Source organism: Crinia signifera, chromosome 6 (genome assembly GCF_055691185.1).
Source record: "Crinia signifera chromosome 6, ASM5569118v1, whole genome shotgun sequence".
NCBI classification, from domain to species: domain Eukaryota; kingdom Metazoa; phylum Chordata; class Amphibia; order Anura; family Myobatrachidae; genus Crinia; species Crinia signifera.
The window spans coordinates 286,825,800-286,851,799 of record NC_139222.1 but is presented as its reverse complement, the minus strand read 5'-3'; the positions used below and the strand labels follow the sequence as shown (position 1 = coordinate 286,851,799).

General features: G+C 49.5%; 1 protein-coding gene across 3 annotated transcripts in view; it reads right to left on the bottom strand.

Moving 5' to 3' along the window:
• Positions 1-25,747, bottom strand: part of LOC146009461 (uncharacterized) — a 50,804-nt gene extending 25,057 nt beyond the window's left edge. Inside the window, exons 1-6 of one of the 3 annotated variants that reach the window (XM_083149868.1) lie at positions 25,438-25,747; positions 8,278-12,048; positions 5,680-5,740; positions 5,396-5,478; positions 1,776-2,029; positions 1,127-1,287 (exon numbers count right to left, since the gene is read on the bottom strand). In XM_083149868.1, coding sequence (XP_083005994.1) covers positions 1,127-1,287; positions 1,776-2,029; positions 5,396-5,478; positions 5,680-5,740; positions 8,278-12,037 — 4,319 coding nt within the window. In that variant the 5' untranslated portion in view covers positions 12,038-12,048; positions 25,438-25,747. Of the gene's footprint in view, positions 1-1,126; positions 1,288-1,775; positions 2,030-5,395; positions 5,479-5,679; positions 5,741-8,277; positions 12,049-16,085; positions 16,495-25,437 lie in introns of those variants that run through there. The other 2 variants (XM_083149869.1, XM_083149867.1) reach the window with 2 other exon arrangements.
• Between the last annotated feature and the right edge of the window lie 253 nt (positions 25,748-26,000).

Below are 26,000 nucleotides of genomic sequence, written 5' to 3'. Positions count from 1 at the left end.
GATTTCAGATCGGATTACACTGTGGTGGTGAAGACCTAGTAGGACCTAAAAGATTAGTAAATTAGAGACTTGACAAAGGTTTGTTTAGTAAGGGAGTTGGTGGGTTGTAGTAGGAGAGAAGGAGTATAACGCACACCCCTACAGGTGTTCTGTGGAGGCGGAGGGGGTGCTAGTGGGTATATTGGAATGGTTTAGGATTCAGAAGACAGGGACAGGGGAAGGCAGGCCGGTGGGCAGCAGAGGGCACGAGTTGATGGTGGACAGGGAAAAAAGATATTTAGCACGGACCACAAAAGGAGTATAATGAGTGGGAGGATTCACAGAGACTGTCCCAGAAGGTGCAGCTGGAAGTCGGTCGGGTGTCCATGACATCACCTGGGTGGTTACCAGGTCTGGTGGAGTCAACAACGAATTAGCCTCTGTAGAATATAGCAATGGAATAAGTGCCAACTTCGATGGCAAGGAGGTTAAGGGAGTAAGAGATAAATAGGTCACGGAGGAATGCCAGCTTATTGCAGACAGATCGGGCATTCCTAGGATGGCATCACCTCCAATTATAGGGAGCAGGTCCCAGATTGCACGTGAATTATATATAGGTTACATTATACTGTACAAGACTATGGTGTATCTTCCACAGTGCATTGCTGTACATTATAACGTGTGCACGAGCGGTATTTACCCCTATAATGCATACCTCCTAACTGTCCTGTAGCACTGAAAATGGGGCGTGGCCTTGTGAGAGTGATGTGATAATAGGTCATGCCCTCAGTATGAGATGCCACACCCCCAAATGTCAGGGCTAGCTAGAGGGGAGTTATTTTCTGTGGCAGGTGGCCACACCCCCTCTGGAGACTGTTCACACCCCTAAAGTGGGCACTATAACTTCATTCCCCAGTGTGGGCCCTTCAGGACTCAGATAAACACTGGCTGTGGGTAGCTGAAGAAGTGAAGAAAGTGGAGGAGTGTAGACTAGTGATATGTGTGGGCAGTGGGTGAATACTATATTAGTGCAGGTCATAACGCAAACACAAGGAAACATCGGCCAAGCAGCGCCACCTAGAGGCTGAATTTATGTGAAACAGTTCTTGAAACCTAAAACTAGTTTCCAGTGGCTGCAATCACTCACTCGGAGCTGGCGTCACGGACTTCTGAGAGGCGGGAGAACAGCCACTGGCGATCCTGGGCACTCACCACCTCCTGGAGCTCGGGGCTGCGCTGAAAGTGGTCGACTGCAATGTTCAGACTGCGCAGGTACAGGGCCTCCGACATGATCAGCTCAAACTTAGCCTGAGAGAGCGGAGAGAGATCAGTCACAGCTGAGAAATCACCCCAGCAAAGAATATGAGAGAGAGAGAGAGAGAGAGAGAGAGAGAGAGAGAGAGAGAGAGAGAGAGAGAGAGAGAGAGAGAGAGAGAGAGAGAGAAAAAGACAGTGAGAGACAGAGCGGAGAGACATCAGACACAGCTGAGAATTCACCCCCTCGGGGATAATACCATCAATGGTGTAATGAATAAAGACTTAGTACTAGGAGAGAGATGAAGTGGATGGAACGGATGTGTCAACCACCCAGCTCCTAACTGCCATTTTTCAATCAGCCTTACATGGCAACTAGGAGCTAATTGGCTGGTACTTTATCTCTCTCCAAGGCTTAGTACATTGATCCCAAAGGCTGCTAATGTGCCATACAGAAAACAGGTTGAGCTCTTCGTTGACCATGGGTAGGAAGCCACTGATGACTGCTGACCATGAATGGTCAGATGTATGGAGCCACTGACCTCCTGCAGCTTCTGCTCATCTCGGGTCATGGACAGGAAGATGGAGCTCTCTCGGATCTTGGGGATGTCCTGCCACAGGGAGTCAGCGGAGGAGATGGACAGACGCTGCAGGTAGGATTCGTTGGATGAGAGGATCCGCCTGCGAAGCCTCGGGGAGCTGGGATCCTTCTCCTCGGCAGGGGAATGACCCGGCTTCTGTCTCTGGATCTCCTGGTTCAGGGCGACGTCGCTGTATTCCTGGTATAGGAGGTTGGCTGAGGTGGGAGAGAGACAGTGTTAGAGGCAGCTAAACAGGGAGAATGGCGAGCTAAAAATAGGGACTGCATTCCAATAAAGACGGGTGCACACTAGATGACATTTAAATCAATATTGTAGATTATGAGCATTTGTAAACAACACATCATCCAGTGTGTGCACACTATATCGCCAGCGCTATATCGTTAGCTAGCGACATCCTCTGTCGTCTGTACATGTCACTAAATCTGAGGACATCGTCAGCGACAGCTATACTCCAGGACGTGGCTATGTGTACACTAAGAAGCAATTTAAAGCAACTACCCCGGGCAGCATACCATCCACTCCCCCGACAGCAGAGACCGAGGAGTCAGCGGGACCTGTCAGAAGCCGCCAGCGGGAGCGAAGCAGAGGACGCACCAATCGTGGATAATCGGTAAGTAGGAAGCGGGGCTTGGCGACGAGAGGCAGGAGGGATCCCAGGCAGCACGGTGGACGCGGCGCACAAGTCAGCTACCTGACTACGGCGACGTGCTTCCACCTCCTGTTACAACACCCGGAGGAGTTCCAGACGGACTACCGCTGCGGCACACTGTGTGAATCACACGTGTGCAGCACCGCACCTCACTGGACACTCCAACGTTACTGGCACCCCTAAGCTGCACCTCCCAATCCCCCTCCCGAAAGCCCGAGACACTCACTATTGACGTCTGCAAAGGGGTACCCGAATAAACTGCATCCTACCACTAACAATCTGATCCGCGGGACGCCGCAATCAGACAAGGACTAACTAATTGGACAAATCTCATCCCCCTCACATAAGGATGATAAGCAGACCTACAGCAATGTAGATTAACCAGGAGACCGTTCTCCCAAGTTTGACAGGACGGGCTGCAAGCCTGACGCTCAAATTCAGAGAATTGGCACTGATTATGGACATACACTATGGAATGCCCTTCTACGCACATTAAGACTCTCCACCAGTCTCCAAACTTTCAAGCGTTCCCTGAAAACTCACCTCTTCAGGCAAGCCTATCATATTTAAGTTCTACATGCATAACCCTCCGAGGCACTTATGTATTATATAGCTTCCCTTCTGGACCTGTAACTTGGTGTGACTGCTATGCTATTACTGGTGCCTGTCCTTGTGTTTCCCCCCTATATCCCTATAGATTGTAAGCTTGCAGCAGGGCCCTCTAACCTCCAAGTCTGTCTGTTGTTACCCAGTTTGTCTTATCACTGTCTACTATTGTAAAGCGCAACGGAATCTGCTGCGCTATATAAGACACTAACGGAATCTGCTGCGCTATATAAGACACTGTAACGGAATCTGCTGCGCTATATAACACACTGTAATGGAATCTGCTGCCTATATAAGAACCTGTAACGGAATCTGCTGCGCTATATAAGACACTGTAACGGAATCTGCTGTGCTATATAAGACAATGAACCGGAATCTGCTGCGCTATATAAGACAATGTAACAGAATCTGCTGCGCTATATAAGACACTGTAACGGAATGTGCTGCGCTATATAAGACACTGTAACGGAATCTGCTGCGCTATATAAGACGCTGTAACGGAATCTGCTGCGCTATATAAGACACTGTAACGGAAACTGCTGCGCTATATAAGACACTGTAACGGAATCTGCTGCGCTATATAAGACACTGTTACGGAATCTGCTGCGCTATATAAGACACTAACGGAATCTGCTGCGCTATATAAGACGCTGTAACGGAATCTGCTGCGCTATATAAGACGCTGTAACGCAGAGGCGCACCTAGATATTAGTGGGCCCCATAGCAAAGGTTTGTAATTGACCCCTATTTAGCAACTGATGGTGATAAATGTATGTAAAACATATTAGTTAGACAGCAAAGATGGGCCCCCTTCAGCTCTGGGCCCCATAGCAGCTGCACCTCTTGCACCTATGGTAGTTACACCCTTGCTGTAACGGAATCTGCTGCGCTATATAAGACACTGTAACGGAATCTGCTGCTCTATATAAGACACTGTAACGGAATCTGCTGCGCTATATAAGACGCTGTAACAGAATGTGCTGCGCTATATAAGACACTGTAACTGAATCTGCTGCGCTATGTAAGACACTGTAACGGAATCTGCTGCTCTATATAAGAACCTGTAACGGAATCTGCTGCGCTATATAAGACACTGTAACGGAATCTGCTGCGCTATATAAGACACTGTAACGGAATCTGCTGCGCTATGTAAGACGCTGTAACGGAATCTGCTGCGCTATGTAAGACACTGTAACGGAATCTGCTGCTCTATATAAGAACCTGTAACGGAATCTGCTGCGCTATATAAGACACTGTAACGGAATCTGCTGCGCTATATAAGACACTGTAACGGAATCTGCTGCGCTATATAAGACACTGTAACGGAATCTGCTGCGCTATGTAAGACGCTGTAACGGAATCTGCTGCGCTATATAAGACACTGTAACGGAATCTGCTGCGCTATATAAGACACTGTAACGGAATCTGCTGCGCTATATAAGACGCTGTAACGGAATCTGCTGCGCTATATAAGAAACTGTAAATAAATAAATAAATAAATAAATAAATACACTAGCACTCGCTACTGTACCACTCTAGATTGTTTTTTACTTTGTATTTTTTTCATATCATTATTGTAAATTTGTTTGGCATTAAGATGTCATACCCTGCACTGTAATATATGATCCTACCAAGTAAAGTTACCCCCATATTTACCCATTGTATCCTATTTAAATTCCACATAGGGACGAAGCTCAACACAAAAAAACAATTCTTTTCTATGTACTCTTTAACAGGAAGGTTCAGTCAGACCTTTCTAGTGTTTTGCAGCTAGTTCATAACAGAAACACTTAGTGCGCAGGTATACCAATGAAGTCGGAGATTGTGAGCTTAAAAAGTGCAGGACTGATTCTGTTATGTGTGTGTATTTATTTATTATGATATGTTTAACCTTTTCCGGACCACTTATCTTATTTATGTTTGAAACAGCCTATACTATATATAGACATCTGTACTGTGAAATATTAATACTGTATTCCATACAGTATCCAGTGTATAAGAAGACCAAATTTCAGGGTTGTTACCACTCCCCCAGACTCCTGTACTTACTCCAATATGCTGCGGAGTGGGAGATTTTGGATCGCATTTGGAAACCACCCCCCTCTAAAAATCCTGCGTTTTCCCCTGATACTGGGTACACACTAGTAGATATATCTGCAGATCAATTGATACCTCTCTCCGGAAACCCTCTCAGAAAGAACAGAAACCAGCTAAAATCTAGAACACTGTATGTAGTAAAGAAGTCACTAAATGGGTCCCGTGTTTATCCCTATTTGGGGTCTCCTGGATGAGAAGTACGACTTACAGGAGTTCATCAGCGTGGAGTAGCGTCGGCGAATACCGCCTGATAAATCCGGAGACGGGGGACGAACCTGGGAGCGCTTCGGTCTTTAAAAAGAAAAAACAAAGTTAACAGATTGGTCATTAAAGTAGAATTTTTTTTGCCCCTCTGCCTCCGGGAATAGATGCTGTGGAGGTATGCATGTCGACCACCTGTCCCTGTCGACCAATGGACACTGTAGAACCATCAATCCACAACCCGCACATACATATGAGAATGTAGAACACCCGCCATTCGGCAGGACTCACCTTAGAACCACGGCTTCTGGGCCTCGGGAAGTCCGGTCCTGCTCAGCGGATTCATCTTCCTCTGCAGCAACAGAAAACATCCCTCTATAGACAGTCACACATCTTATATATAATATTATCACCATATAATGTACAGAGCGCTACGTAATCTGCTGTGCACTGCGCAATGCCCCGGGCTGCTGGACCTAGGATTACTCTTCTGGCTGGACGCGGAGCTCAGTGACCAGAGTACCTATACCAGGCATGTCCAAACTATGGCCCTTCAGCTGTTGTGAAACTACAATTCCCATCATGCCTTGACACAGTTTTGCCATTAGGGAATGCTAAAACTATTGCAAGGCATGCTGGGATGTGTAGTTCCACAACAGCTGGAGGGCCACAGTTTGGACTTGCCTACTATAGTCAGTTACATCGAGTCTGCCTATCACAGACGGTGGCTGTGGAACGTTGAAGACGCCACTTTCACTTGAGGGTCTGGAAAGTGAGTATCGGTGGCAGTGTTGGGGGTGGCGTTGTAGGTTGACTTTTGGCTAGGATCCAAAGAAGCCTCACACCAACCCAGACTATAATAATCTGGGGTAAGTTAATGTGGCAGCCATTTCCTCGTAGCCCCTTGGAATAGTAATAGAGGGCCTAATTCAGCTTGGATCACTAATTTGAGATTTCGCAGTGAACTGCGAGAAGGAATCCGCTGCCCAGTCTGAAAAATGACCCATGCAAAATTGGATCAGTAACCGCTATCCAACCACAATGCCAATTCCCCGAACATTGAAGAGTCTTCGTTGTCTGTGCAAATGTGATTCAGTCTGAGGCTGCCAGCAATCCACGACTGACACGGGCTGGAAGTGCTCAGCGCTGATGTCACAGGCCCTCTCGTCTGCGTTTTTCTAACCACACCCAGAAAATGGCATGTTTCACCACAAACGATGGCTTCCTGTCAGTCAAACTACGGCTGGACTGCGAAGCGCTTGCATTTTCAGTCGCTTTTCATGGACGCGCATGCGCAGTTTCAATAAAAAGCATTTTCTCTCATTTGCAATCCATGCTGAACACAGATTCTGGAAAATATCAGTATGTTTATGTGTATTAACACGTAATAAATGTAGAACATGATATATCTGGAATACTGTGTCCAGTTCTGGAGGCCATATCTTCAGAAGGATATAAATACATTGGAGAGTGTACAAAGAAGGGCAACTAAAATGGTTCATGTCCTACATCACAAAACTTACCTGGATAGACTAAAATATCTTAACATGTATAGTTTGGAGCAGAGAAGGGAAAGGGGGGACATGATAGAAATCTTCAAATATATCAAGGGTTTTAACATAGTACAGGAGGGAAATTTTCTTCAAAGGAAAACAAGTAATAAAACACGAGGACATGCACTGAAACTATAGGGAGGTAGGTTCAGGGGAAATGTTAGAAAGAATTACTTCACAGAAAGGGTAGTGGATAAGTGGAATAGCCTCCCATCAGAGGTGGTAGAGGCTAAGACAGTAGAACAATTTAAACATGCTTGGGATAGGCATATGAATATCCTTACAAAGAAATAAGGATTAAAAAGGGTTGAGTTTACCTGAAGGGTAAAAAAAAAGAGGTAGACTAGATGGGCCAAATGGTTCTTATCTGCCGTCACATTCTATGTTTCTATATATATTATATATGAAATATCCAATGTAACTCCTGACATACATTAGGAGTAATGGGATTATGGTCTTTCCTGTCCCCCCCCCAACTGGTTCCCACACATCGTTCGGCACTCAGGTGACAGATTTGAATATTGGATATGCAAATATGTCACCGTCTCTGTACGTAACGAAAGCTCAGACTATTAACTTGTCCGTCTCCAACAAAGCAATCGCCAGTGGAAACCATATGGAACAATGCTGCTGGTCTGCACTATACCTTCTGTCCACAAGTCTGGCAGCTTGGCCCCAGGTCACTGCTGCACAATGGGATACGGTCGTATTGTCGACCCGACTTAGGTCGGCAGTCATTAGGTCGACACCGTTGGGTCGACAGGCAACTAGGTTGACAGGGTTCTAGGTCAACATGGATAAAGGTCGACAGGGTTCTAGGTCGACAGGTGTCTAGGTCAACATAGGACAAGGACGACATGGTTTTAGGTCGACAGGTCACAAGGTCGACATGGGTTTTTTCAGTGTTTTTTGAGCCAACATGTGCCGATAGGCGGTATTACATGCCCTACCATCCACTAGGGCGTGGTGGGAGAATAAAATAGTGTGCCCGAAGCATAGCGAGCGATGTGAGGGGCTGCGGTTGACTTCCAACTGTGTCCATGTCGACTGTGTCAACATTCGGGTAAAAAAACAGTGACATCCGGCCAATCAGCTTCTAACTGCTATGTTACAGGTCGTGTGTGGAAAATGACAGGAGCTGATTGATCAGTACTTTATCTCTCCCCAAACATTGATACATCACCCCCTGTATAAGAAGCGATTATTCTTGCTAGCTAGATCGGTCTGACAGACCATTGCCCATTTTCCACCAACAGTGGTTTCTATACTACAATACAGTCCACTCATAAGTGACATTTCTAGAAGAGCATACATACAGTACTTCACCCGCACTTACCAGCCAATCTGTCCATGGAAGTGATGTTTCTGGGCTGGGCAGCTTCTTCTTCAGCTATATTCTGCTGGCGAGGCAGTTGCCTATTTTGCATTCCAATTTGGGCATTAGTGCCCGCCAGTTGTGGTTTCTTTGGCAGATGCCTTCTGAGCTCTTCCGGGAGCCCTTGCTGTGGAATTTTAGGCAAGTTGGTCATAGACACTCGCTTATCGGCTGCCTGAGAATTCCTCTTGTGTCGAATGGTAGGCCTTCTCACCAAATGAATTTGTGGGGTTCTGATGGTTTTAGAATCTTTTGCCCCAAAAGATTCTCCTACCTGACGTGAGCGACGGGGTGGAAGCCAGACCGGGGCAACTGGCAGATTGAAGTTAGAAGATTCCTCTACAGGTATGGGGGAACCTTCATAATTCTCAGTTATGTTGTCAAGTTCACTTCTTCTCCGGGGGATGTGGTTTTCCCGAGGTGATGGGAGTAAGAAGCTAGGAGAAGGCTCTTCTGCTTTGGTTTGTATAAGAGTGTCATCCTGGTAGAAACCAGATACTTCAGGGCTAGTACTTAGCAGCAGGACGGGGTTAAATATCTGAATTGGGGCAAAAGTGTTTTCCTTTTTTGATGCTAAATCCTCACCAATGTTTGTGCTACTTATGTTTTCATCCAGCATTGGATAGAAAGAGGAATCTCTTTTAAGATCCATAGCTTCATCTTCAATAAATATTTGAGGTGAGGTAGCGATGAAGGAAGAAGGAAGGGAGTCACTCTGCAATCTATCACCAGTAGACCCCACATAGTAGGGATCACTCGGTAGCACGCTGGTAATTCCCCATTGATCGGGATACTGAAAATGATCAGTTTTATTAATGTTTGACCTTTCCTCAGACCCGATTGGGTCCTGGTCACAAGCCATCATTGGGTGTGCTGGTGAACTGCTATCTCTTGAAAACGTTACTGCCGGCAGCTCTGGTAGTAATCTTTCTGAGGATTCTTCTCCTATACTGGTGCTTGTGTTCTCCATGGAAGAACTCTGTGCGGTGAGTGAGAAGAGCTTTGCTATACTTCCATACTCAACTTTGAGGTCTTTGAAGGTCATAGAAGGATATAAGTCTTTGCCATAGCAGTCAGGTTCATCCAGTTCTTGAGGATTTTTGAACAGATATGAAGAACTTGGTCTGTTTTGAAAGACCACAATATCCTCTGCCCCGAGGTCTTCCTTGTGTGGCTCTATGTGTTTTTGGAAGCTGGAGGTGTCTTGGTTGGGTGCGCTTTCTTCTGTACGTGTTGATTCCATATCCTGAAGGTCAGGTTCATTGAGGTCCTGGCTATAAGCTAATGTTCTGTTGACCTCATGCTCCACGTGTACATGTAGATCTGATGATTCACCTGGAGGATCCTTAGGTCTCCCAGACTCGGACAGCATAGTACAGTTTTCGGTGGTTGCAATAGCATCGAAACGCATCACTTTGTCCCCATGTCCTTCATCATTAATCAATACCTCTAAGAGAAGTTGTCCACTAGTAGCCTCCTGAGATCCCTTGTTGGTTTCGTAGGCTTTATATGAGATCCCATCATCAAGTGTAGGGCCAAGATTGGTCATCGTGAGACAGACCCCAGAAAGACCCTCACTGGTCTCTAGCTTGTCCTTCTCACATGCGTCAGCATCTCCCCAATTCTCCAGTTGTCTCTCACTTTCTATACATGTATTATCTATAGTCCCAGTTGGCCCTTTTTCATCCGATGTCTCTTTCATTAATTCAATGTTATCAGCAGTCTCACTAGAGAGGTCGCTGGAATTTTCTGATACTCTCTCCTCATTGGATGTCTCTTTTGGGTTCTTATTCACTAGGACCAGTTCTTCTTTGGTTGGCTCAGTTATGACACTTTCTATGAAGATAATGTCCTCGTCCTGGAGCTCTCCCTTCCCTTCATAGGTCTCCTTATCTCCAGGCTTGTCTATCTCTTGTACAGTCTCTCTATGGTCAGCCAGCGTCCCCTCAGCCACTGTCTCTCTATGGTCATCCTGTATGTCTCCAGTCTCTAAGCCCTCAGTTTGTGTATCATCAGATACAGTCTCTCTACCTTCAGCTACACTCTCTCTATGGTCAGCCAGCATCCCCTCAGCGACTGTCTCGCTTTGGTCAGCCAGCGTCCCCTCAGCAACTGTCTCGCTATGGACAGCCAGTGTTCCCTCAGCAACTGTCTCACTAGGGTCAGCCAGCGTCCCCTCAGTGACTGTCTCACTAGGGTCAGCCAGCATCCCCTCAGCGACTGTCTCGTTTTGGTCAGTCAGCGACCCCTCAGCGACTGTCTCGTTTTGGTCAGTCAGCGACCCCTCAGCGACTGTCTCGTTTTGGTCAGTCAGCGACCCCTCAGCGACTGTCTCGTTTTGGTCAGCCAGCGTCCCCTCAGCGATTGTCTCGTTTTGGTCAGCCAGCGTCCCCTCAGCGACTGTCTCGTTTTGGTCAGCCAGCGTCCCCTCAGCGACTGTCTCGTTTTGGTTAGCCAGCGTCCCCTCAGCGACTGTCTCGTTTTGGTTAGCCAGCGTCCCCTCAGCGACTGTCTCGTTTTGGTTAGCCAGCGTCCCCTCAGCGACTGTCTCGTTTTGGTCAGTCAGCGACCCCTCAGCGACTGTCTCACTATGGACAGCCAGCGACCCCTCAGCGACTGTCTCACTATGGACAGCCAGCGACCCCTCAGCGACTGTCTCACTTTGGTCAGCCAGTGTCCCCTCAGCGACTGTCTCACTTTGGTCAGCCAGTGTCCCCTCAGCGACTGTCTCACTTTGGTCAGGCTGGGTCCCCTCAGCGACTGTCTTACTATGTCCAGCCAGTGTCCCCTCAGCAACTGTCTCCCTATGGTCAGGCTGGGCCTCCTCAGCGACTGTCTCATTATGGTCAGGATGGGCCTCCTCAGCGACTGTCTCACTATGGTCATGCTGGGCCTCCTCAGCGACTGTCTCACTATTACCATGAAGACCACTACCGTCATTGGCAGTCTCAATACCATGAGGCCCAGCCTCCTTAGCAGCAGTCTCCTTTCCATGAGGTTCAGTCCCTGCAGTCTTGTTGCTATGAGGCCCAGCCTCCGTTCTGGCAGTCTCCTTACTATGAGGCCCAGCCTCCTCATGTGCTGTGTCCTTACCATGAGGCCCAGCCTCCTCACCAACGGTATCCTTACCATGAGGTCCACTCACTTTATTTATGGCCTCATTACCATGAGTCTCCTCGCCGGAAGCCATATTGCCAGAAGGCATAATCTGCTCACTGAACGTCTCTTTACCCTCAATATTTTTTCTAGAAATGTCTTTGAGCGAGGGTCCATCTGCCTGCTGCTTGTGGTCACACTGTTGCTTTCCATCAGTATTTTCATTTTTTATATCATCATTATTAACATTTTCCTCAAATGCAGTGCTGTCCTCACTGGCGGTCTCCCATTCGTCACTGGATGTTTCCAAGCATCCCGGCTCCTTCAGGTCTCTCAATTTTGCCTCCTTACTCAAATGTCTCTTATTGATGTCCACATGTCTGTCCTGTGTGACTGTCTCTGTTAATACACTGACCGCGTCCGGTGGCCTGTCTGTGGTAGCATAATACGGAGAGGGGTCAGGTGATCCTAGGCTTATCTGTTGCGAGTTATCCGGTAAGTCCACCTTCGTTTCCACTGGCGGCTCATAAGGGTCCAACTGGTTTGTGCCTTTACAGGTAGATATTAAAGTTCTCTGAAGGTTCATACTGTCCCCCTCAGGTTCTGTCTTTATAACACTTTCCATGGTTGCCACATCTATAAAGAGAAAAGGAAAACAGGTTCAAGGAAACAGTCAAATACAGGAATAAGCAACATTTGAGTGGGGTTTGTATCACATCTTGGAGAGAGATAAATGTCAAAAGACTCATTGCTCAGAAGGCGCTGGGAATGCCCCGATAATTATGTCAGGAGGGGTGATTCATGATAGCCGCAATTCCTGCAATGACACAACCCCTTAAACTGAGGCCGTGCCCCTTTTCAGGAGTGCGTGGGAGTCCCAGCGGACTAATTTAATGTTGGGGGGAATGCGCCTATGTATCACAGTCATTTAAATGAAATGTATAGGAACGGACTTGTTGCTAAAATCTACCCCCTATAGAATGAGATTAGCAAGTTGCATAAATCCAGAGACATTGGAAGCACTGGCCCCAGGCTCCAGCTGTCAAAGGGGCACCAAGAAAGAAACACAGAGGGGGCTGCTGAACTAGGACAGATCTCTCTCCACACATTTCATAGAGATTTGCTACAGTCACTGCTGATTCACAAACACACTGTGTAGCCCCCTTAAGCTGAAGAGTCTCGGAATGTGAGAGAACAGATCTAGGTGTTTATACTGTATATCAAGCTACAGAAAGGAGAGCAGAAATTGTCTTCAGGAAATATACTATTATAATAAAACTTCAGGGTGATAATCATAGCTTGGAGAGGAACAACATTATGAGAGATAAAGTACCAACCAACCAGCTTCTAACTGCCATGCAATAGGCTGTGTTTAAAAAGTGAGTTAGGAGCTGGTTGACCGATACTTTATCTCTCTCTCTCTACTTTAGTTCTCTCCCAGGTGTAGTACATAGACCCCTGTATACATGCAGTAGAATATAACAGGCTTTTGTAACTGACTTTATTGCGGCCTCTTGGTATAATATAACAATATAATGTCTTTCTTTCTAACCTATCACCTTGTGCGCTGGGCATTTTATCCGATTCGTGGGGAAAGTTGTGTCTAGCGTCTCGCCCCCACCTCACAGGGCGTGACTGCCAGGGATACTGCAAAGCTGGCAATGCCAATGGTGTAATACAGAACTCGGGTACAAGTGCGACCGGCACGCTGCACAGATGGCGGCAACTACAGAGATTTACGTGGGCTGTCAGCAGAGATGGGCAAATTCAGGATTGTTGTGGGTTTCAGGTAAAAGGCCCCATTCATTAGTCCAACTTGACTGAAGGTCGACACCTGAATTAAGTCGACATGGGTAAGTTCGACAGGTTCATAAGGTTGACAAAAACATTGGGTTGACAATGGGAAGGTGGATAGTCAAAAGAGGAGTTTTTCACGTTTTTTGGGGTCCCAGGTGTCGACACAGTCGACATGGGCACCGTCTAAGTGTACCGCTGTGCTCACCATGCTCCGGGCATGGTGCCACGCCGTGCTCGGCACACTAGTTTATTCTCCCACCATGCTGTAGTGCACAAGTCTTCAACCTGTGGCCCTCCAGATGTTGTGGAACTACATATCCCAGCATGCCCTGACCGTTTTGGCATGCTCTTATAGGAAAAAATGTGACAATGCATGCTGGGACATGTAGTTTCACAACATCTGGAGGGCACAGGTTGAAGACCCATGCTGTAGTGGATGGAAGGGCATGAAATACTGGATTGTCGACATAATGCTTGTGTCCACCTTCCGAACCTACTCATGTCAACCTATTTCAGGTGTCTGTTGGCCTTCAGTAGTCGACGCAATGCATGTCGACATTAATAAGGTCTTCCTAATGACCAGATCCCGATTTACCTTGAGCTCCCCAGGTGGGCGCAATTAATCGCATGTAAAAAGGACTCTGGGGAAGCTCCAGGGAAGTCGGACACCTTAAATCGTGGGTGCGACGCGCCGCCGATGGCTGCACATACGATTTTATATGCAGCTTGTGCCGCCTCCAACTCCAACCCGATGCACACAGGACCGCGCACCAGAATGAAGTGGATGTCAAACACGTGCGATTTGGCCTGATGTCATCTGATTTCTCGGCCCGATCCCTCAGAAATCGGTTGAAATTGGGTAAAAATCGCATAGTGTATGGGCGCCTTAACAATAAGTTTAAAAAAAATGCAGACTAGTTGGGCCAAAAACCACCCAAATTCTATGTTCTATGGTGGCGGTATGTGTAATGCACCCAGCGGTTCCGGATTGGAGGCTTCATCGGGTGTATACTGACCATCGATGAACAGGTCCTTGCGATATAAACAGTCTTTTGGGCATATGTGCCAGGGCTGCCAATCCCAGGAGAAGAAGAGGTGGGATCCCAAGATTTGTTTAGGATTTGAATCCCGGGATTGGAGCTTCCAAACCTGGGATTCCGGGATTAGCCTGCGCAAATCTAATGAGCGCCTGATCAGACGATGCCCAGCTTGTGCAGTGTGAGGGGCTGCGCGACCCACTGCAACACCCCTTACAGCTTCTCCTGGAGGGGGGGAGGGATGGGCAATAGAGTCGGCAAGTGTTTGACATGAGAGGAACCGACATAACCTCATATCATAAGCATGCTGCTCTCCCCGGTCATGGCTGTCAGTAAATTTACTGAGTATTGACAACTTTGAAGAGTATCTGAGCAGTAGATCCGCACGTCAGCTACACCGGGCCGGCAGGAGTTTTCAGTTAACCTCTGAAGGGACAGAGTAGCCCAATTTAGCCATGCCCTGTCATCAGCGAGTGTCACTAAGCTGCAATTAGGCATACTCCACCTGCGTTCATGTAGGTTACATGCACAGGCATCTGCAGCTAGGGTGGTACTCTCCAGTGACAGAGTAACCCCGGCTGTATTGGTCTAACTCATATATATAAGGAACGTGACAGACTAGCCATTGCAAACCCGACAATCCAAAATGCAGTCTACAAACCCAATGATTAGCAAAATAATAATCAGAATAAGAACACAGGTCTAGTGCAGATGCTCAGCATAAAACCAGTTCAGTGGCATTTATTCCTGTCCTAGTCAGTGGCTGCTGGGCCTGGAAGTACAGCCTAGGGTGCATTAGAGATCAGTGCCGAGCACACCTGCCCATCTGACCTCTTTCCACAGAATTCAGCTTCTGCTTTTCCCACTTCTTTATAAGCTGCCGTGGCCAACCTGCATCTCACCGGCGGCTGTAAGACTACAAGTCTCAGCACACCCTCCTACAGACCAGTTAGTAAAGGCATGCTTGGATTTGTAGTCTCACAACAGCCGCAGATGGGACAGGCCTGCATTGGTTAGCTGAAATTCTGCTAAATTAATCGAGCCTGTTAGTTGTCGGTGGAAAACAAGTGGGAAAAGCAGCGTCGGTGTGTCGCCGCACCGTCGGCAGGTACGCAACTAATCTGCAGTTGCTGGGGACCATAAACCAGACACGTCTGGGGCTATGAATCATAACAACTGTGACCAAGTGCAAAGTGCCAGCACTGGCAAAATCACCGTCAACATCACCTCCCCCCACCCACCAAACATCTCAGGTGCGTTGAAGCGCTCACAGGTGATCACCGGAGCCACGGTCAAGGTGCCAAAGCTTTTGCCCCCCCCCGGGTAACTCCCTGCTGCAGTCTGCAGGGTCTGGATCTCTCGCACTGACTGCTGCCTGGTCACCATGAAGGTGTGAATCAGCGAGCAGCACACTCAGCTCCAACAGGTGTCAACAAGCAAAATCATTTCAGCTGCAACAAGTCTGGCAGAACCTGGAGACCCCTCCCCGGCACCAGATCCCCAGCTCACCGCACAGTTAAACATTACACCAAAGTTATAGATCACCGAATAGTTGCCTGGCTCCTATCTGGACTTTATAAGGCGTTCCTCACCCCCCAGGTTGGTGCAGGGCCCACAAGTAGGTCTTAGGAAATATCAAAGCCTGCCTTGCTAAATCATTGCAGGCCCCTGAAGTGGTAGCACAGGGCGGACAGTTGTCACTGCTCAGGCCATTTAAAGAGTTTAAAGGTTACTCTGACTGCTCTGTACAGGGACAAAGGCTGCGAGCGAGGGAAGGGGGGGGGGGGGGGAGAGAGGTGAATTATACAATGAGGTAGGAAATATATATATATATGTTACCTGCTACCTGTAGAGGATTAGGAGGGGGATGAAAGCACCTCACATTCTTCTTTCTCTGATGGAGGCGCGAGGTGCGGAGGTGGGATGTGACAGCTGCACTCTCGTCCCACCACAATGAAGGTATTTCCTGTACTGGAGCAGGCCAGGTGAGACACCCACCTACGTCAGGGACAGCAGCAGAGAGGCGTGTGGGGGGAGGGAACGCAGGTGAGACACACCTACAAGGATGAGACGTCACCCAGTAGACAGGCAAGGACAGGCACAGATGCAGCAGTGTGTCAGGAGAGAGCGTTCAGTGGGAAGGGGGCCTGGATGAGACGTGCAGGCGGGAGCGGGGCCCTTAGTGTTGTTAAAGGTGGGTGTGGTTTATTAAGTCGACGCCAAATGGTCAACATGCACAATGTCAACACAAGTAAAAAGTCGACACAGAAAAGGTTGACACGTAAAAAAGTCATAGTGAGGTAGGAAGAAACCCAGAAAACACGTGTTGACCTTTTTATGTGTTGGCCATAGGTGCGTTGACATTTTTGCTTGGGTCGACCTTTTGACGGTATGATGTCGACGGTGCATACACAGCACATGATAGGGCTGCGGCGATTCATCGCAGGGACAGAGCTTTATCGCAAACACTGTTTTCCCTGTCCCACAGATATCGCTCGGTGCCATAACTATTGTTGTTTCCCCGCTACAGGGGACTAGAATTGGCCAATTCAGTGGTTCCCTCGCTGATATTCTAGGGTGCCCTGGTCGGGGATGACCGGGATGCCCGAGAATATCAGCATTTATTAAAGCACCCTAGTCAAAAAGTGTCTTATGGATAAATAAAGTAAATTGTGCTGAACTGTCCCCCTCGGGTTCAGGTCTGTGGGGGGGAGCAGCGGTGGTTCTAAGTGTCCATACATTGTATGATTGACAGCCGATCACTTTGAGCAAAAATAATTTGTTTGGGTTGTAAACCCCCAACCTGAGGCACCCTTGCAAATATCCGAGGCACCCCAGGGTGCCTAGCCATACAGTTTGGGAACCACTGGACTAATATGGTTAGCATTACTGCCTCACAGCACTGAGATCATGGGTTGCATTCCCACCATGGCCCTAATTTGTATATTCTCCCAGTGCTTGCGTGGGTTTACTCCGGGTGCTCCAGTTTCCTCCCACATTCCTAAAATATACTGGTAGGTTAATTAGCGCCTAACAAAAATTGGTACTTGTGCAGTTTCACAGCAGCAGGCTACGATACGATTTCAGCGCAGTGTCCCCGTCAGGCAGTGTAGTCACCGTACTGTCCCCGGCGTCCCTGGCAAGCTCACACAGCGATGGTAACCTCCAGATCCCCAGCGCTGGCGGACACCGTGGAGAAGCGATCAGGCGGGTGCTGGCGGAGAGGCGCTCCATCTGTCTGAGATGGACGAGCATCTCAGAATCTTATGCATCTCAGTAATTCCAGGGTACGGCAAGCCTGCCCGTGTCCGCTTCAGGGAGAGGGTTAGGGGTTTGGTAGCACGTGCGTCTCCTGCACAATAAAGACGCATTTGCCAGTGCTCCATGTTACATACTGGCAAATGCCTCTATTTCAAACCCCCACTATCCATGCCAGCCCGAAGCGTGGCGAACGGACACGGTACGCATCCTCCCGACCTGTTCATACCCCCACTATCCACATCAGTGTGGAGATGATTTTATGAAGTGTGGCGAGCGCACGCAGATTACTTGACGTGTATTCTGCACCCCCTCGCGGGGCTCACTGCGCTCGCCACACTTCGCGCTCGCCACTCTTTATAAAATCAACTCCATGCCGACGTGGATAGTGGGGGTATGAACAGGTCGGGAGGTCGGGTACCGTGTCCCCTCGTGGGGCTCGCTGTGCTCGCCATGCTTCGGGTCGACGTGGATAGTGGGGGTGTTTCAGGAACACATTCACACCTGTCATGTCAGGCAGGTTAAAATGATCGGTTCCCACACAATGTAACAAGCGCTGACTGACTACACTAACTGTGTAATCTCCGGCTAGCCATGAACGGGCGGGAACACGACGCTGATACTGACAGGGACGCTGACTACGCTGGCCGCGGGAACACTAAGCTGATTCTGACAGGGACGCTGACTACACTGGCCGCGGGAACACTACTCTGATACTGACAGGGACGCTGCCTACGCTGGCCGCGGGAACACTACGCTGATTCTGACAAGGACGCTGACTACGCTGGCCGCGGGAACACTACGCTGATACTGACAGGGACGCTGCCTACGCTGGCCGCGGGAACACTGCGCTGATTCTGACAAGGACTCTGACTACGCTGGCCTCGGGAACACTACGCTGATTCTGACAGGGACGCTGACTACGCTGGCCGCGGGAACACTACGCTGATTCTGACAAGGACGCTGACTACGCTGGCCGCGGGAACACTACGCTGATTCTGACAAGGACGCTGACTACGCTGGCCGCGGGAACACTACGCTGATTATGACAAGGACGCTGACTACGCTGGCCGCGGGAACACTACGCTGATACTGACAGGGACGCTGCCTACGCTGGCCGCGGGAACACTGCGCTGATTCTGACAAGGACTCTGACTATGCTGGCCTTGGGAACACTACGCTGATTCTGACAAGGACGCTGACTACGCTGGCCGCGGGAACACTACGCTGATTCTGACAAGGACGCTGACTACGCTGGCCGCGGGAACACTACGCTGATTCTGACAGGGACGCTGACTACGCTGGCCATGGGAACACTACGCTGATTCTGACAAGGACGCTGACTACGCTGGCCGCGGGAACACTACGCTGATTCTGACAGGGACGCTGACTACGCTGGCCGCGGGAACACTGCGCTGATTCTGACAGGGACACTGACTACGCTGGCCACGGGAACACTGCGCTGATTCTGACAAGGACGCTGACTACGCTGGCCTCGGGAACACTACGCTGATTCTGACAGGGACGCTGACTACGCTGGCCGCGGGAACACTGCGCTGATTCTGACAGGGACACTGACTACGCTGGCCACGGGAACACTGCGCTGATTCTGACAAGGACGCTGACTACGCTGGCCTCGGGAACACTACGCTGATTCTGACAAGGACGCTGACTACGCTGACCGCGGGAACACTGCGCTGATTCTGACAAGGACTCTGACTACGCTGGCCTCGGGAACACTACGCTGATTCTGACAGGGACGCTGACTACGCTGGCCGCGGGAACACTAAGCTGACCACGGACGCCGGTGACAGCCCCGGGCTTCAGCCATGGATGGGTGAAGCCTAGGGGGGGGACCCCTTTACTGGGGGGGTCCCCACTCCCCCAGGTACCCCATCCAAGGCTGACCAGCCACGGTGCTCATGTTTTATCTAAAAAGTGTCCCCCGGCTGTGGCATGACACCGAGGGCTGTTGGAGCCCGGTGCTGCTTTCAAAATACGGTGGAACCCCAGATTTTTTGTCCCCCGTATTTTTGGAACCAGGACGGGTCCAAGAGTCCGGGGCTGGTTTCAGAAATACGGGGGACCCCTACGCTTTTTGTCCCCTGTATTTTTGGAACCAGGACCGGCTCAATGAGCCCGGGGCTGGTTATGTACAGGAGGGGGGACCTCACGCCATTTTTTTATTTTTTATTTTTATCACAAAATCGCACATTTTACCAAAATCACACCTTTTCATGACAAAAAAAATTGCACTTTTTCATGGCTAAAATCGCCCTATATCGCACTTTATCGCACTTTTCATGCCGGAATATGCACCTCATTAAATATGCGAATTCGCAGCAAAAATTCGATTTTAAAAAACAGCGATATAGGGTGATTTGAGAAAAAAATAAACCCACTAAATCTCGCCCTCTGTATCTTACATACACCAAGCACATTATTGCAATCACATCTCTCTAACAAAGGATCCCAACATCTGCCTATCACACTCTAAAGTCTTATTTTGAACAATAGTAGAACATGTTTGCATGTGGCGTACGCTCAGATATACGGAAGGTGTCGGTGGAAAAAACGGACGAGATCCGTCCGTGCACTGTGGCGTACGCTCAGATGTACGCCAGGTATCGGTGGCTAAGAGGGAGATCCGTCCATGCACGGTGGTGTACGCTCAAGTGTACGCCACTCCCCATTGACGGTGTTTGTGACCGTCCGTGTGCAGCTGTTCTGTGGGCGGACGGAAAACGCACAGTGTGACGGACCGTACGTACGTTTCACCGTACCAAACAGAATAACCCCCTGTGTGTGTGAGGAGCGGTGTGTGTTTGTGAGGAGCGGTGTGTGTGTGAGGGGCAGAGTGTGTGAGGGGCAGAGTGTGTGAGGAGCAGAGTGTGTGAGGAGCAGAGAGGGAGGAGCAATGTGTGTGACGGGCAGTGTGTGTGTGAGGAGCGGTGTGTGTGTGAGGAGCGATGGGTGTGTGTGAGGGGCAGTGTGTGTGGGAGGAGCAGTGTGTGAGGGAGGAGCAGTGTGTGAGGAGCAGTGTGTGTGTGAGGAGCGGTGTGTGTGTGAGGAGCGGTGGGTGTGTGTGAGGGGCAGTGTGTGTGGGAGGAGCAGTGTGTGAGGAGCAGTGTGTGTGAGGGAGGAGCAGTGTGTGAGGAATAGTGTGTGTGAGGAGCGGTGTGTGTGTGAGGAGCGGTGGGTGTGTGTGAGGAGCAGTGTGTGTGGGAGGAGCAGTGTGTGTGGGAGGAGAAGTGTGTGTGGGAGGAGCATTGTGTGTGTGAGGAGCAGTGTGTGTGTGAGGAGCAGTGTGTGAGGAGTAGTGTGTGTGTGAGGAGCGGTGTGTGTGTGAGGAGCGGTGGGTGTGTGTGAGGAGCGGTGGGTGGGTGTGAGGAGCAGTGGGCGTGTGTGAGGAGCAGTGTGTGTGGGAGGAGCAGTGTGTGTGTGAGGAGCAGTGTGTGAGGAGCAGTGTGTGTGTGAGGGGCAGTGTGTGAGGAGCAGTGTGTGTGTAAGGAGCGGTGTGTGTGTGAGGAGCGGTGGGTGTGTGTGAGGGGCAGGGTGTGTGTGAGGAGCAGTGTGTGTGGGAGGAGCAGTGTGTGTGCGAGGAGCGTTGGCTGTGTGTGAGGGAGGAGCAGTGTGTGAGGGGCAGTGTGTGAGGAGCAGTGTGTGAGGAGCAGTGTGTGTGAGGACACATCTGTAACTGTAAGCCTGGACTCGGTGTGGCTCAGTCCACAGATGGTGACTTTCACAGTGTGACAGTGACAACTCTCCGACACCTGCGTGACACAGTATTTATGACACTTACGGTATAAAACAGAAAGTGGACTGTGCTTTACAGCAGGACTTTGCCCTGTACATCCATATAACAGTGTGATCTGCTCAGCACATACATACAGGTGAGGACTTATTCAGTGTCTCTCCCCCCAGGTTACCCAGTGGCAGACGCTCGCTCTCATGCGCAGCATATTACCACCTGGAATCCCAGCTATAAATGGATTCTATTATCACCTGGTGCATGATGCAGTACTCAGGTGATAGATGGCGTTTCCCTTTACCCCAGGTACTGTAGACTTTGTGAACAAGAAAGAAAGTGAGTTGTGGTGCGCAATTGTCAAAATTCGCAGCTTTTCGCATCATCTAAGCGCCACCTGCTGCCTGCATGAATGCCCGCCGAATATCCCTGCAAGCATGCAAATCGATGTTTTGTGTAAACATCTATTTGCAGGCGCCACTGACCTGTTCGCTAGGCCACAAACATACCCAGCCTAGTGCACAGGTCTGAATCAGGTCACAGGTCCCAGGCCAAAGCTGATGACATCTGTGCTCTGCACATTCCACCAGCACCCCCGCACCAAACTCCCCAGACATCACATCACGATGTAATGATGACATCAGACATGAACTTCACTATTGGCTGCTCTGACACCGTGAATCACGATTGTGGTGGCCAGGTAATCAATACCATGAGCAATCTCCAAATATCCCACTGCATTCTTCTCATATAGTGGACAGTTACGCCAGACTGCTTCTCGGATAGTCGGACAGTAACGCCAGACTGCTTCTCGGATAGTCGGACAGTAACGCCCCTCTGCTTCTCGGATAGTCGGACAGTAACGCCAGACTGCTTCTCGGATAGTCGGACAGTAACGCCAGACTGCTTCTCGGATAGTCGGACAGTAACGCCAGACTGCTTCTCGGATAGTCGGACAGTAACGCCCCTCTGCTTCTCGGATAGTCGGACAGTAACGCCAGACTGCTTCTCGGATAGTCGGACAGTAACGCCAGACTGCTTCTCGGATAGTCGGACAGTAACGCCAGACTGCTTCTCGGATAGTCGGACAGTAACGCCAGACTGCTTCTCGGATAGTCGGACAGTAACGCCAGACTGCTTCTCGGATAGTCGGACAGTAACGCCCCTCTGCTTCTCGGATAGTCGGACAGTAACGCCAGACTGCTTCTCGGATAGTCGGACAGTAACGCCAGACTGCTTCTCGGATAGTCGGACAGTAACGCCAGACTGCTTCTCGGATAGTCGGACAGTAACACCAGACTGCTTCTCGGATAGTCGGATAGTAACACCAGACTGCTTCTCGGATAGTCGGATAGTAACGCCAGACTGCTTCTCGGATAGTCGGACAGTAAGTAATAACTTTGTGATGATCTGCAGATCGTTCAGCAGGATGGCTCAGACTTAAAAGACTTTGCTGACCTGTTTATATGTAATAGCATTGGGAAACTCCCAGTCTCCTATCATATGCATTTAATTGAGGCTGTCTCTGCCGCAGTACGTGCAGCCAGGCCTGTGCCTCTCGCCACAGAGAACAAAGTGGTGGCGGAGTTTAATTGCATGACAGCATTGGGTGTCACTCTCCAGTGGGAAAAGCCACTCCGTGGGTGAAAGCTGTGGTTATTGCTGTATAAGAGTGGTTCGGGACACATCTGCATGGACCGTGTGCATCTGAAAAAAGCTCTGATATGACCTCATCACCCACTCAGGACTGTGGAGTCTGTGCATCTGAACAAGGTTCTGATGTGACCACATCACCCACTCAGGACTGTGGAGCCTGTGCATCTGAACAAGGCTCTGATATGACCTCATTACCCACTCAGGACTGTGGAGACTGTGCATCTGAACAAGGTTCTGATATGACCTCATTACCCACTCAGGACTGTGGAGACTGTGCATCTGTACAAAGCTCTGATATGCCCTCATAACCCACTCAGGACTGTGGAGCCTGTGCATCTGAACAAGGCTCTGATGTGACCACATCACCCACTCAGGACTGTGGAGCCTGTGCATCTGAACAAGGCTCTGATGTGACCACATCACCCACTCAGGACTGTGGACCCTGTGAATCTAAACAAGGCTCTGATATGACCTCATTTCCCACTCAGGACTGTGTATCCTGCGCATCTGAACAAGGCTCTAATGTTACCTCATAACCCACTCAGGACTGTATAGCTGCTACCAGCTGAACAAAGCTCTGATATGACCTTATCACCCACTCAGGACTTTAGAGCTTGTGCATCTGAACAAAGCTCTGATATGACCTCAGCACTCACTCAGGACAGTGGAGTCTGTGCATCTGTACAAAGCTTTGATATGCCCTCATAACCCACACAGGACTGTGGACCCTGTGAATCTAAACAAGGCTCTGATATGACCTAATATCCCAATGAGGACTGTAGAGCCTGTGTATCTGAACAAAGCTCTGATATGACCTCATCACCCACTCAGGACTGTGGAGCCTGTGTATCTGAACAAAGCTTTGATATGACATCATCACTCACTCAGGACTGTGTACTCTGCATCTGAAGAAGGTTCTAATGTGACCTCATCACCCACTGAGGACTGTGGAGCCTGGGCATCTGAACAAGGCTCTGATGTGATCTCATCTCCCACTCAGGACTGTGGAGCAGGTACCAGCTGAACAAGCTCTGATATGACCTCATCGCCCACTTTGGTTTGTGGAGCAGGTACCAGCTGAACAAAGCTCTGATATGACCTCATCACCCACTCAGGACTGTGGAGCCTGTGCTTCTGAACAAGGCTCTAATATGACCTCATCACCTACTCAGGACTGTGGAGCTTGTGCAACTGAAGAAAGTATACAAGACTGGGTGTGAGTCCGCACTTAATCAGAGAAATTGATCTCAGATCATTTCATATAAACCAACATAACATTCATTAGGGACATATATGGTGTCAATCGCAGGGTTGGTGGTGCTCCCAGAATAAGTTCAGGAAAACTCTATTTTGGGGGGGATTCCTGCACCTGGGTGCAGGGAAGAAAAAAAGACTGACTATGTCTTTTCTGGGGCACTCTTTATTGTTTAATTGTTACAATTAAACAATAAAGAGTGCCCCAGAAAAGACATAGTCAGTCTTTTTTTCTTCCCTGCACCCAGGTGCAGGAATCCCCCCCAAAATAGAGCATCTGAAGAAAGCTCTGATGTGACCTCATAGCCTACTCAGAACTGTGGAGCAGGTACCAGCTGAACAAACCTCTGATATGACCTCATCACCCACTCAGGACTGTGGAGCTTGTGCATCTGAAGAAAGCTCTGATGTGACCTCATAGCCTACTCAGGACTGTGAAGCAGGTACCAGCTGAACAAAGCTCTGATGTGACCTCATCACCCACTCAGGACTGTGGAGCTTGTGCATCTGAAGAAAGCTCTAATGTGACCTCATAGCCTACTCAGGACTGTGGAGCAGGTACCAGCTGAACAAAGCTCTGATGTGACCTCATCACCAACTCAGGACAGTGGAGCAGGTACCAGCAGAGCAAAGCTCTGATATGACCTCATCACCCACTCAGGACTGTGGAGCTTGTGCATCTGAAGAAAGCTCTAATGTGACCTCATAGCCTACTCAGGACTGTGGAGCAGGTACCAGCTGAACAAAGCTCTGATGTGACCTCATCACCAACTCAGGACTGTGTATCCTGTGCAAGCACTTTGTTGGGTACGATTCGCTAAACCAGGCTTGCCTACCCTCCCGGAATTCCCAAGAGGCTCATGAAAATTGGAACCCCCTCCTGGCCCCCCGGGAAGGTGGGCAATCCTCCCACATTGGCCCCACAGCCCCCGCACCCCCCAATTTGGATCCAGTGACTGTCACGGGGGTGGGGTTTGGTGACATCCGCCTCACCCCGCCCACCTGACACACTATTATTGGGTCTCCTCTCCGGGTTTCTCCCAGAGAGGAGTAAAGAAAAATCAGCAAGTATGTGCTAGACTACAACCTGGTCTGTATCGGGCCCATTGAGCGGGTACCTGCGCCTTATATGCCCATCATGCCAACGAACCACTCGTTTTCCATGAAAAGATTCAGTTTCATTTAATGAGCGGCACTGAGCAGCGGGCACAGTAATGTGCGCAGGTTACACATGTTTTATATGAAAATGTCCTTGTAAATGATGCTTACACTTACCCTGGCATTACCGCAGGTATCCGGGGCTCTCCAGTGTTTGGATGCTGCTCTGGTTCCCCCCTGTGGGTACCAGCCTCCTGTGGTGCCAGGGGGTCCTCATCCATGGTGGTCCAGTGCGCGCATCAGCCTGGATAGGTCAGGGGGACCGGTGCTGGATTACCCCCGCTGGCACATGGAGAGATAAGGGTATTTATAGCACAGCAGTGCCCCATGGAAAGTGGGGATCATCCGGACTCCTGCAGAACATGTGCGCTGTGTGTAAGTCTAGCACCGTCCTTACAGCACATTCACTGGAGCTAATGAACATCCTTCCTGCATCTGCCTGGTATCCTGTGACCACCAGATAAGAGCGACACACATCCGCTCCCTGGCTGTCCTGAGCTGGGCCCAGCGTCTCCGAGATCAGCCCCTGCTAAAGCCTTCCTGATCCACAGGGAGCTGTCTGGGAATTATACGTCATCAGCACCAGGAGGTTACTACTACACACACCAAGAATAGCGTGGTCCCAGGGCCGTGGCACCGTTTATATATATATATATATATATATATATATATATATATAT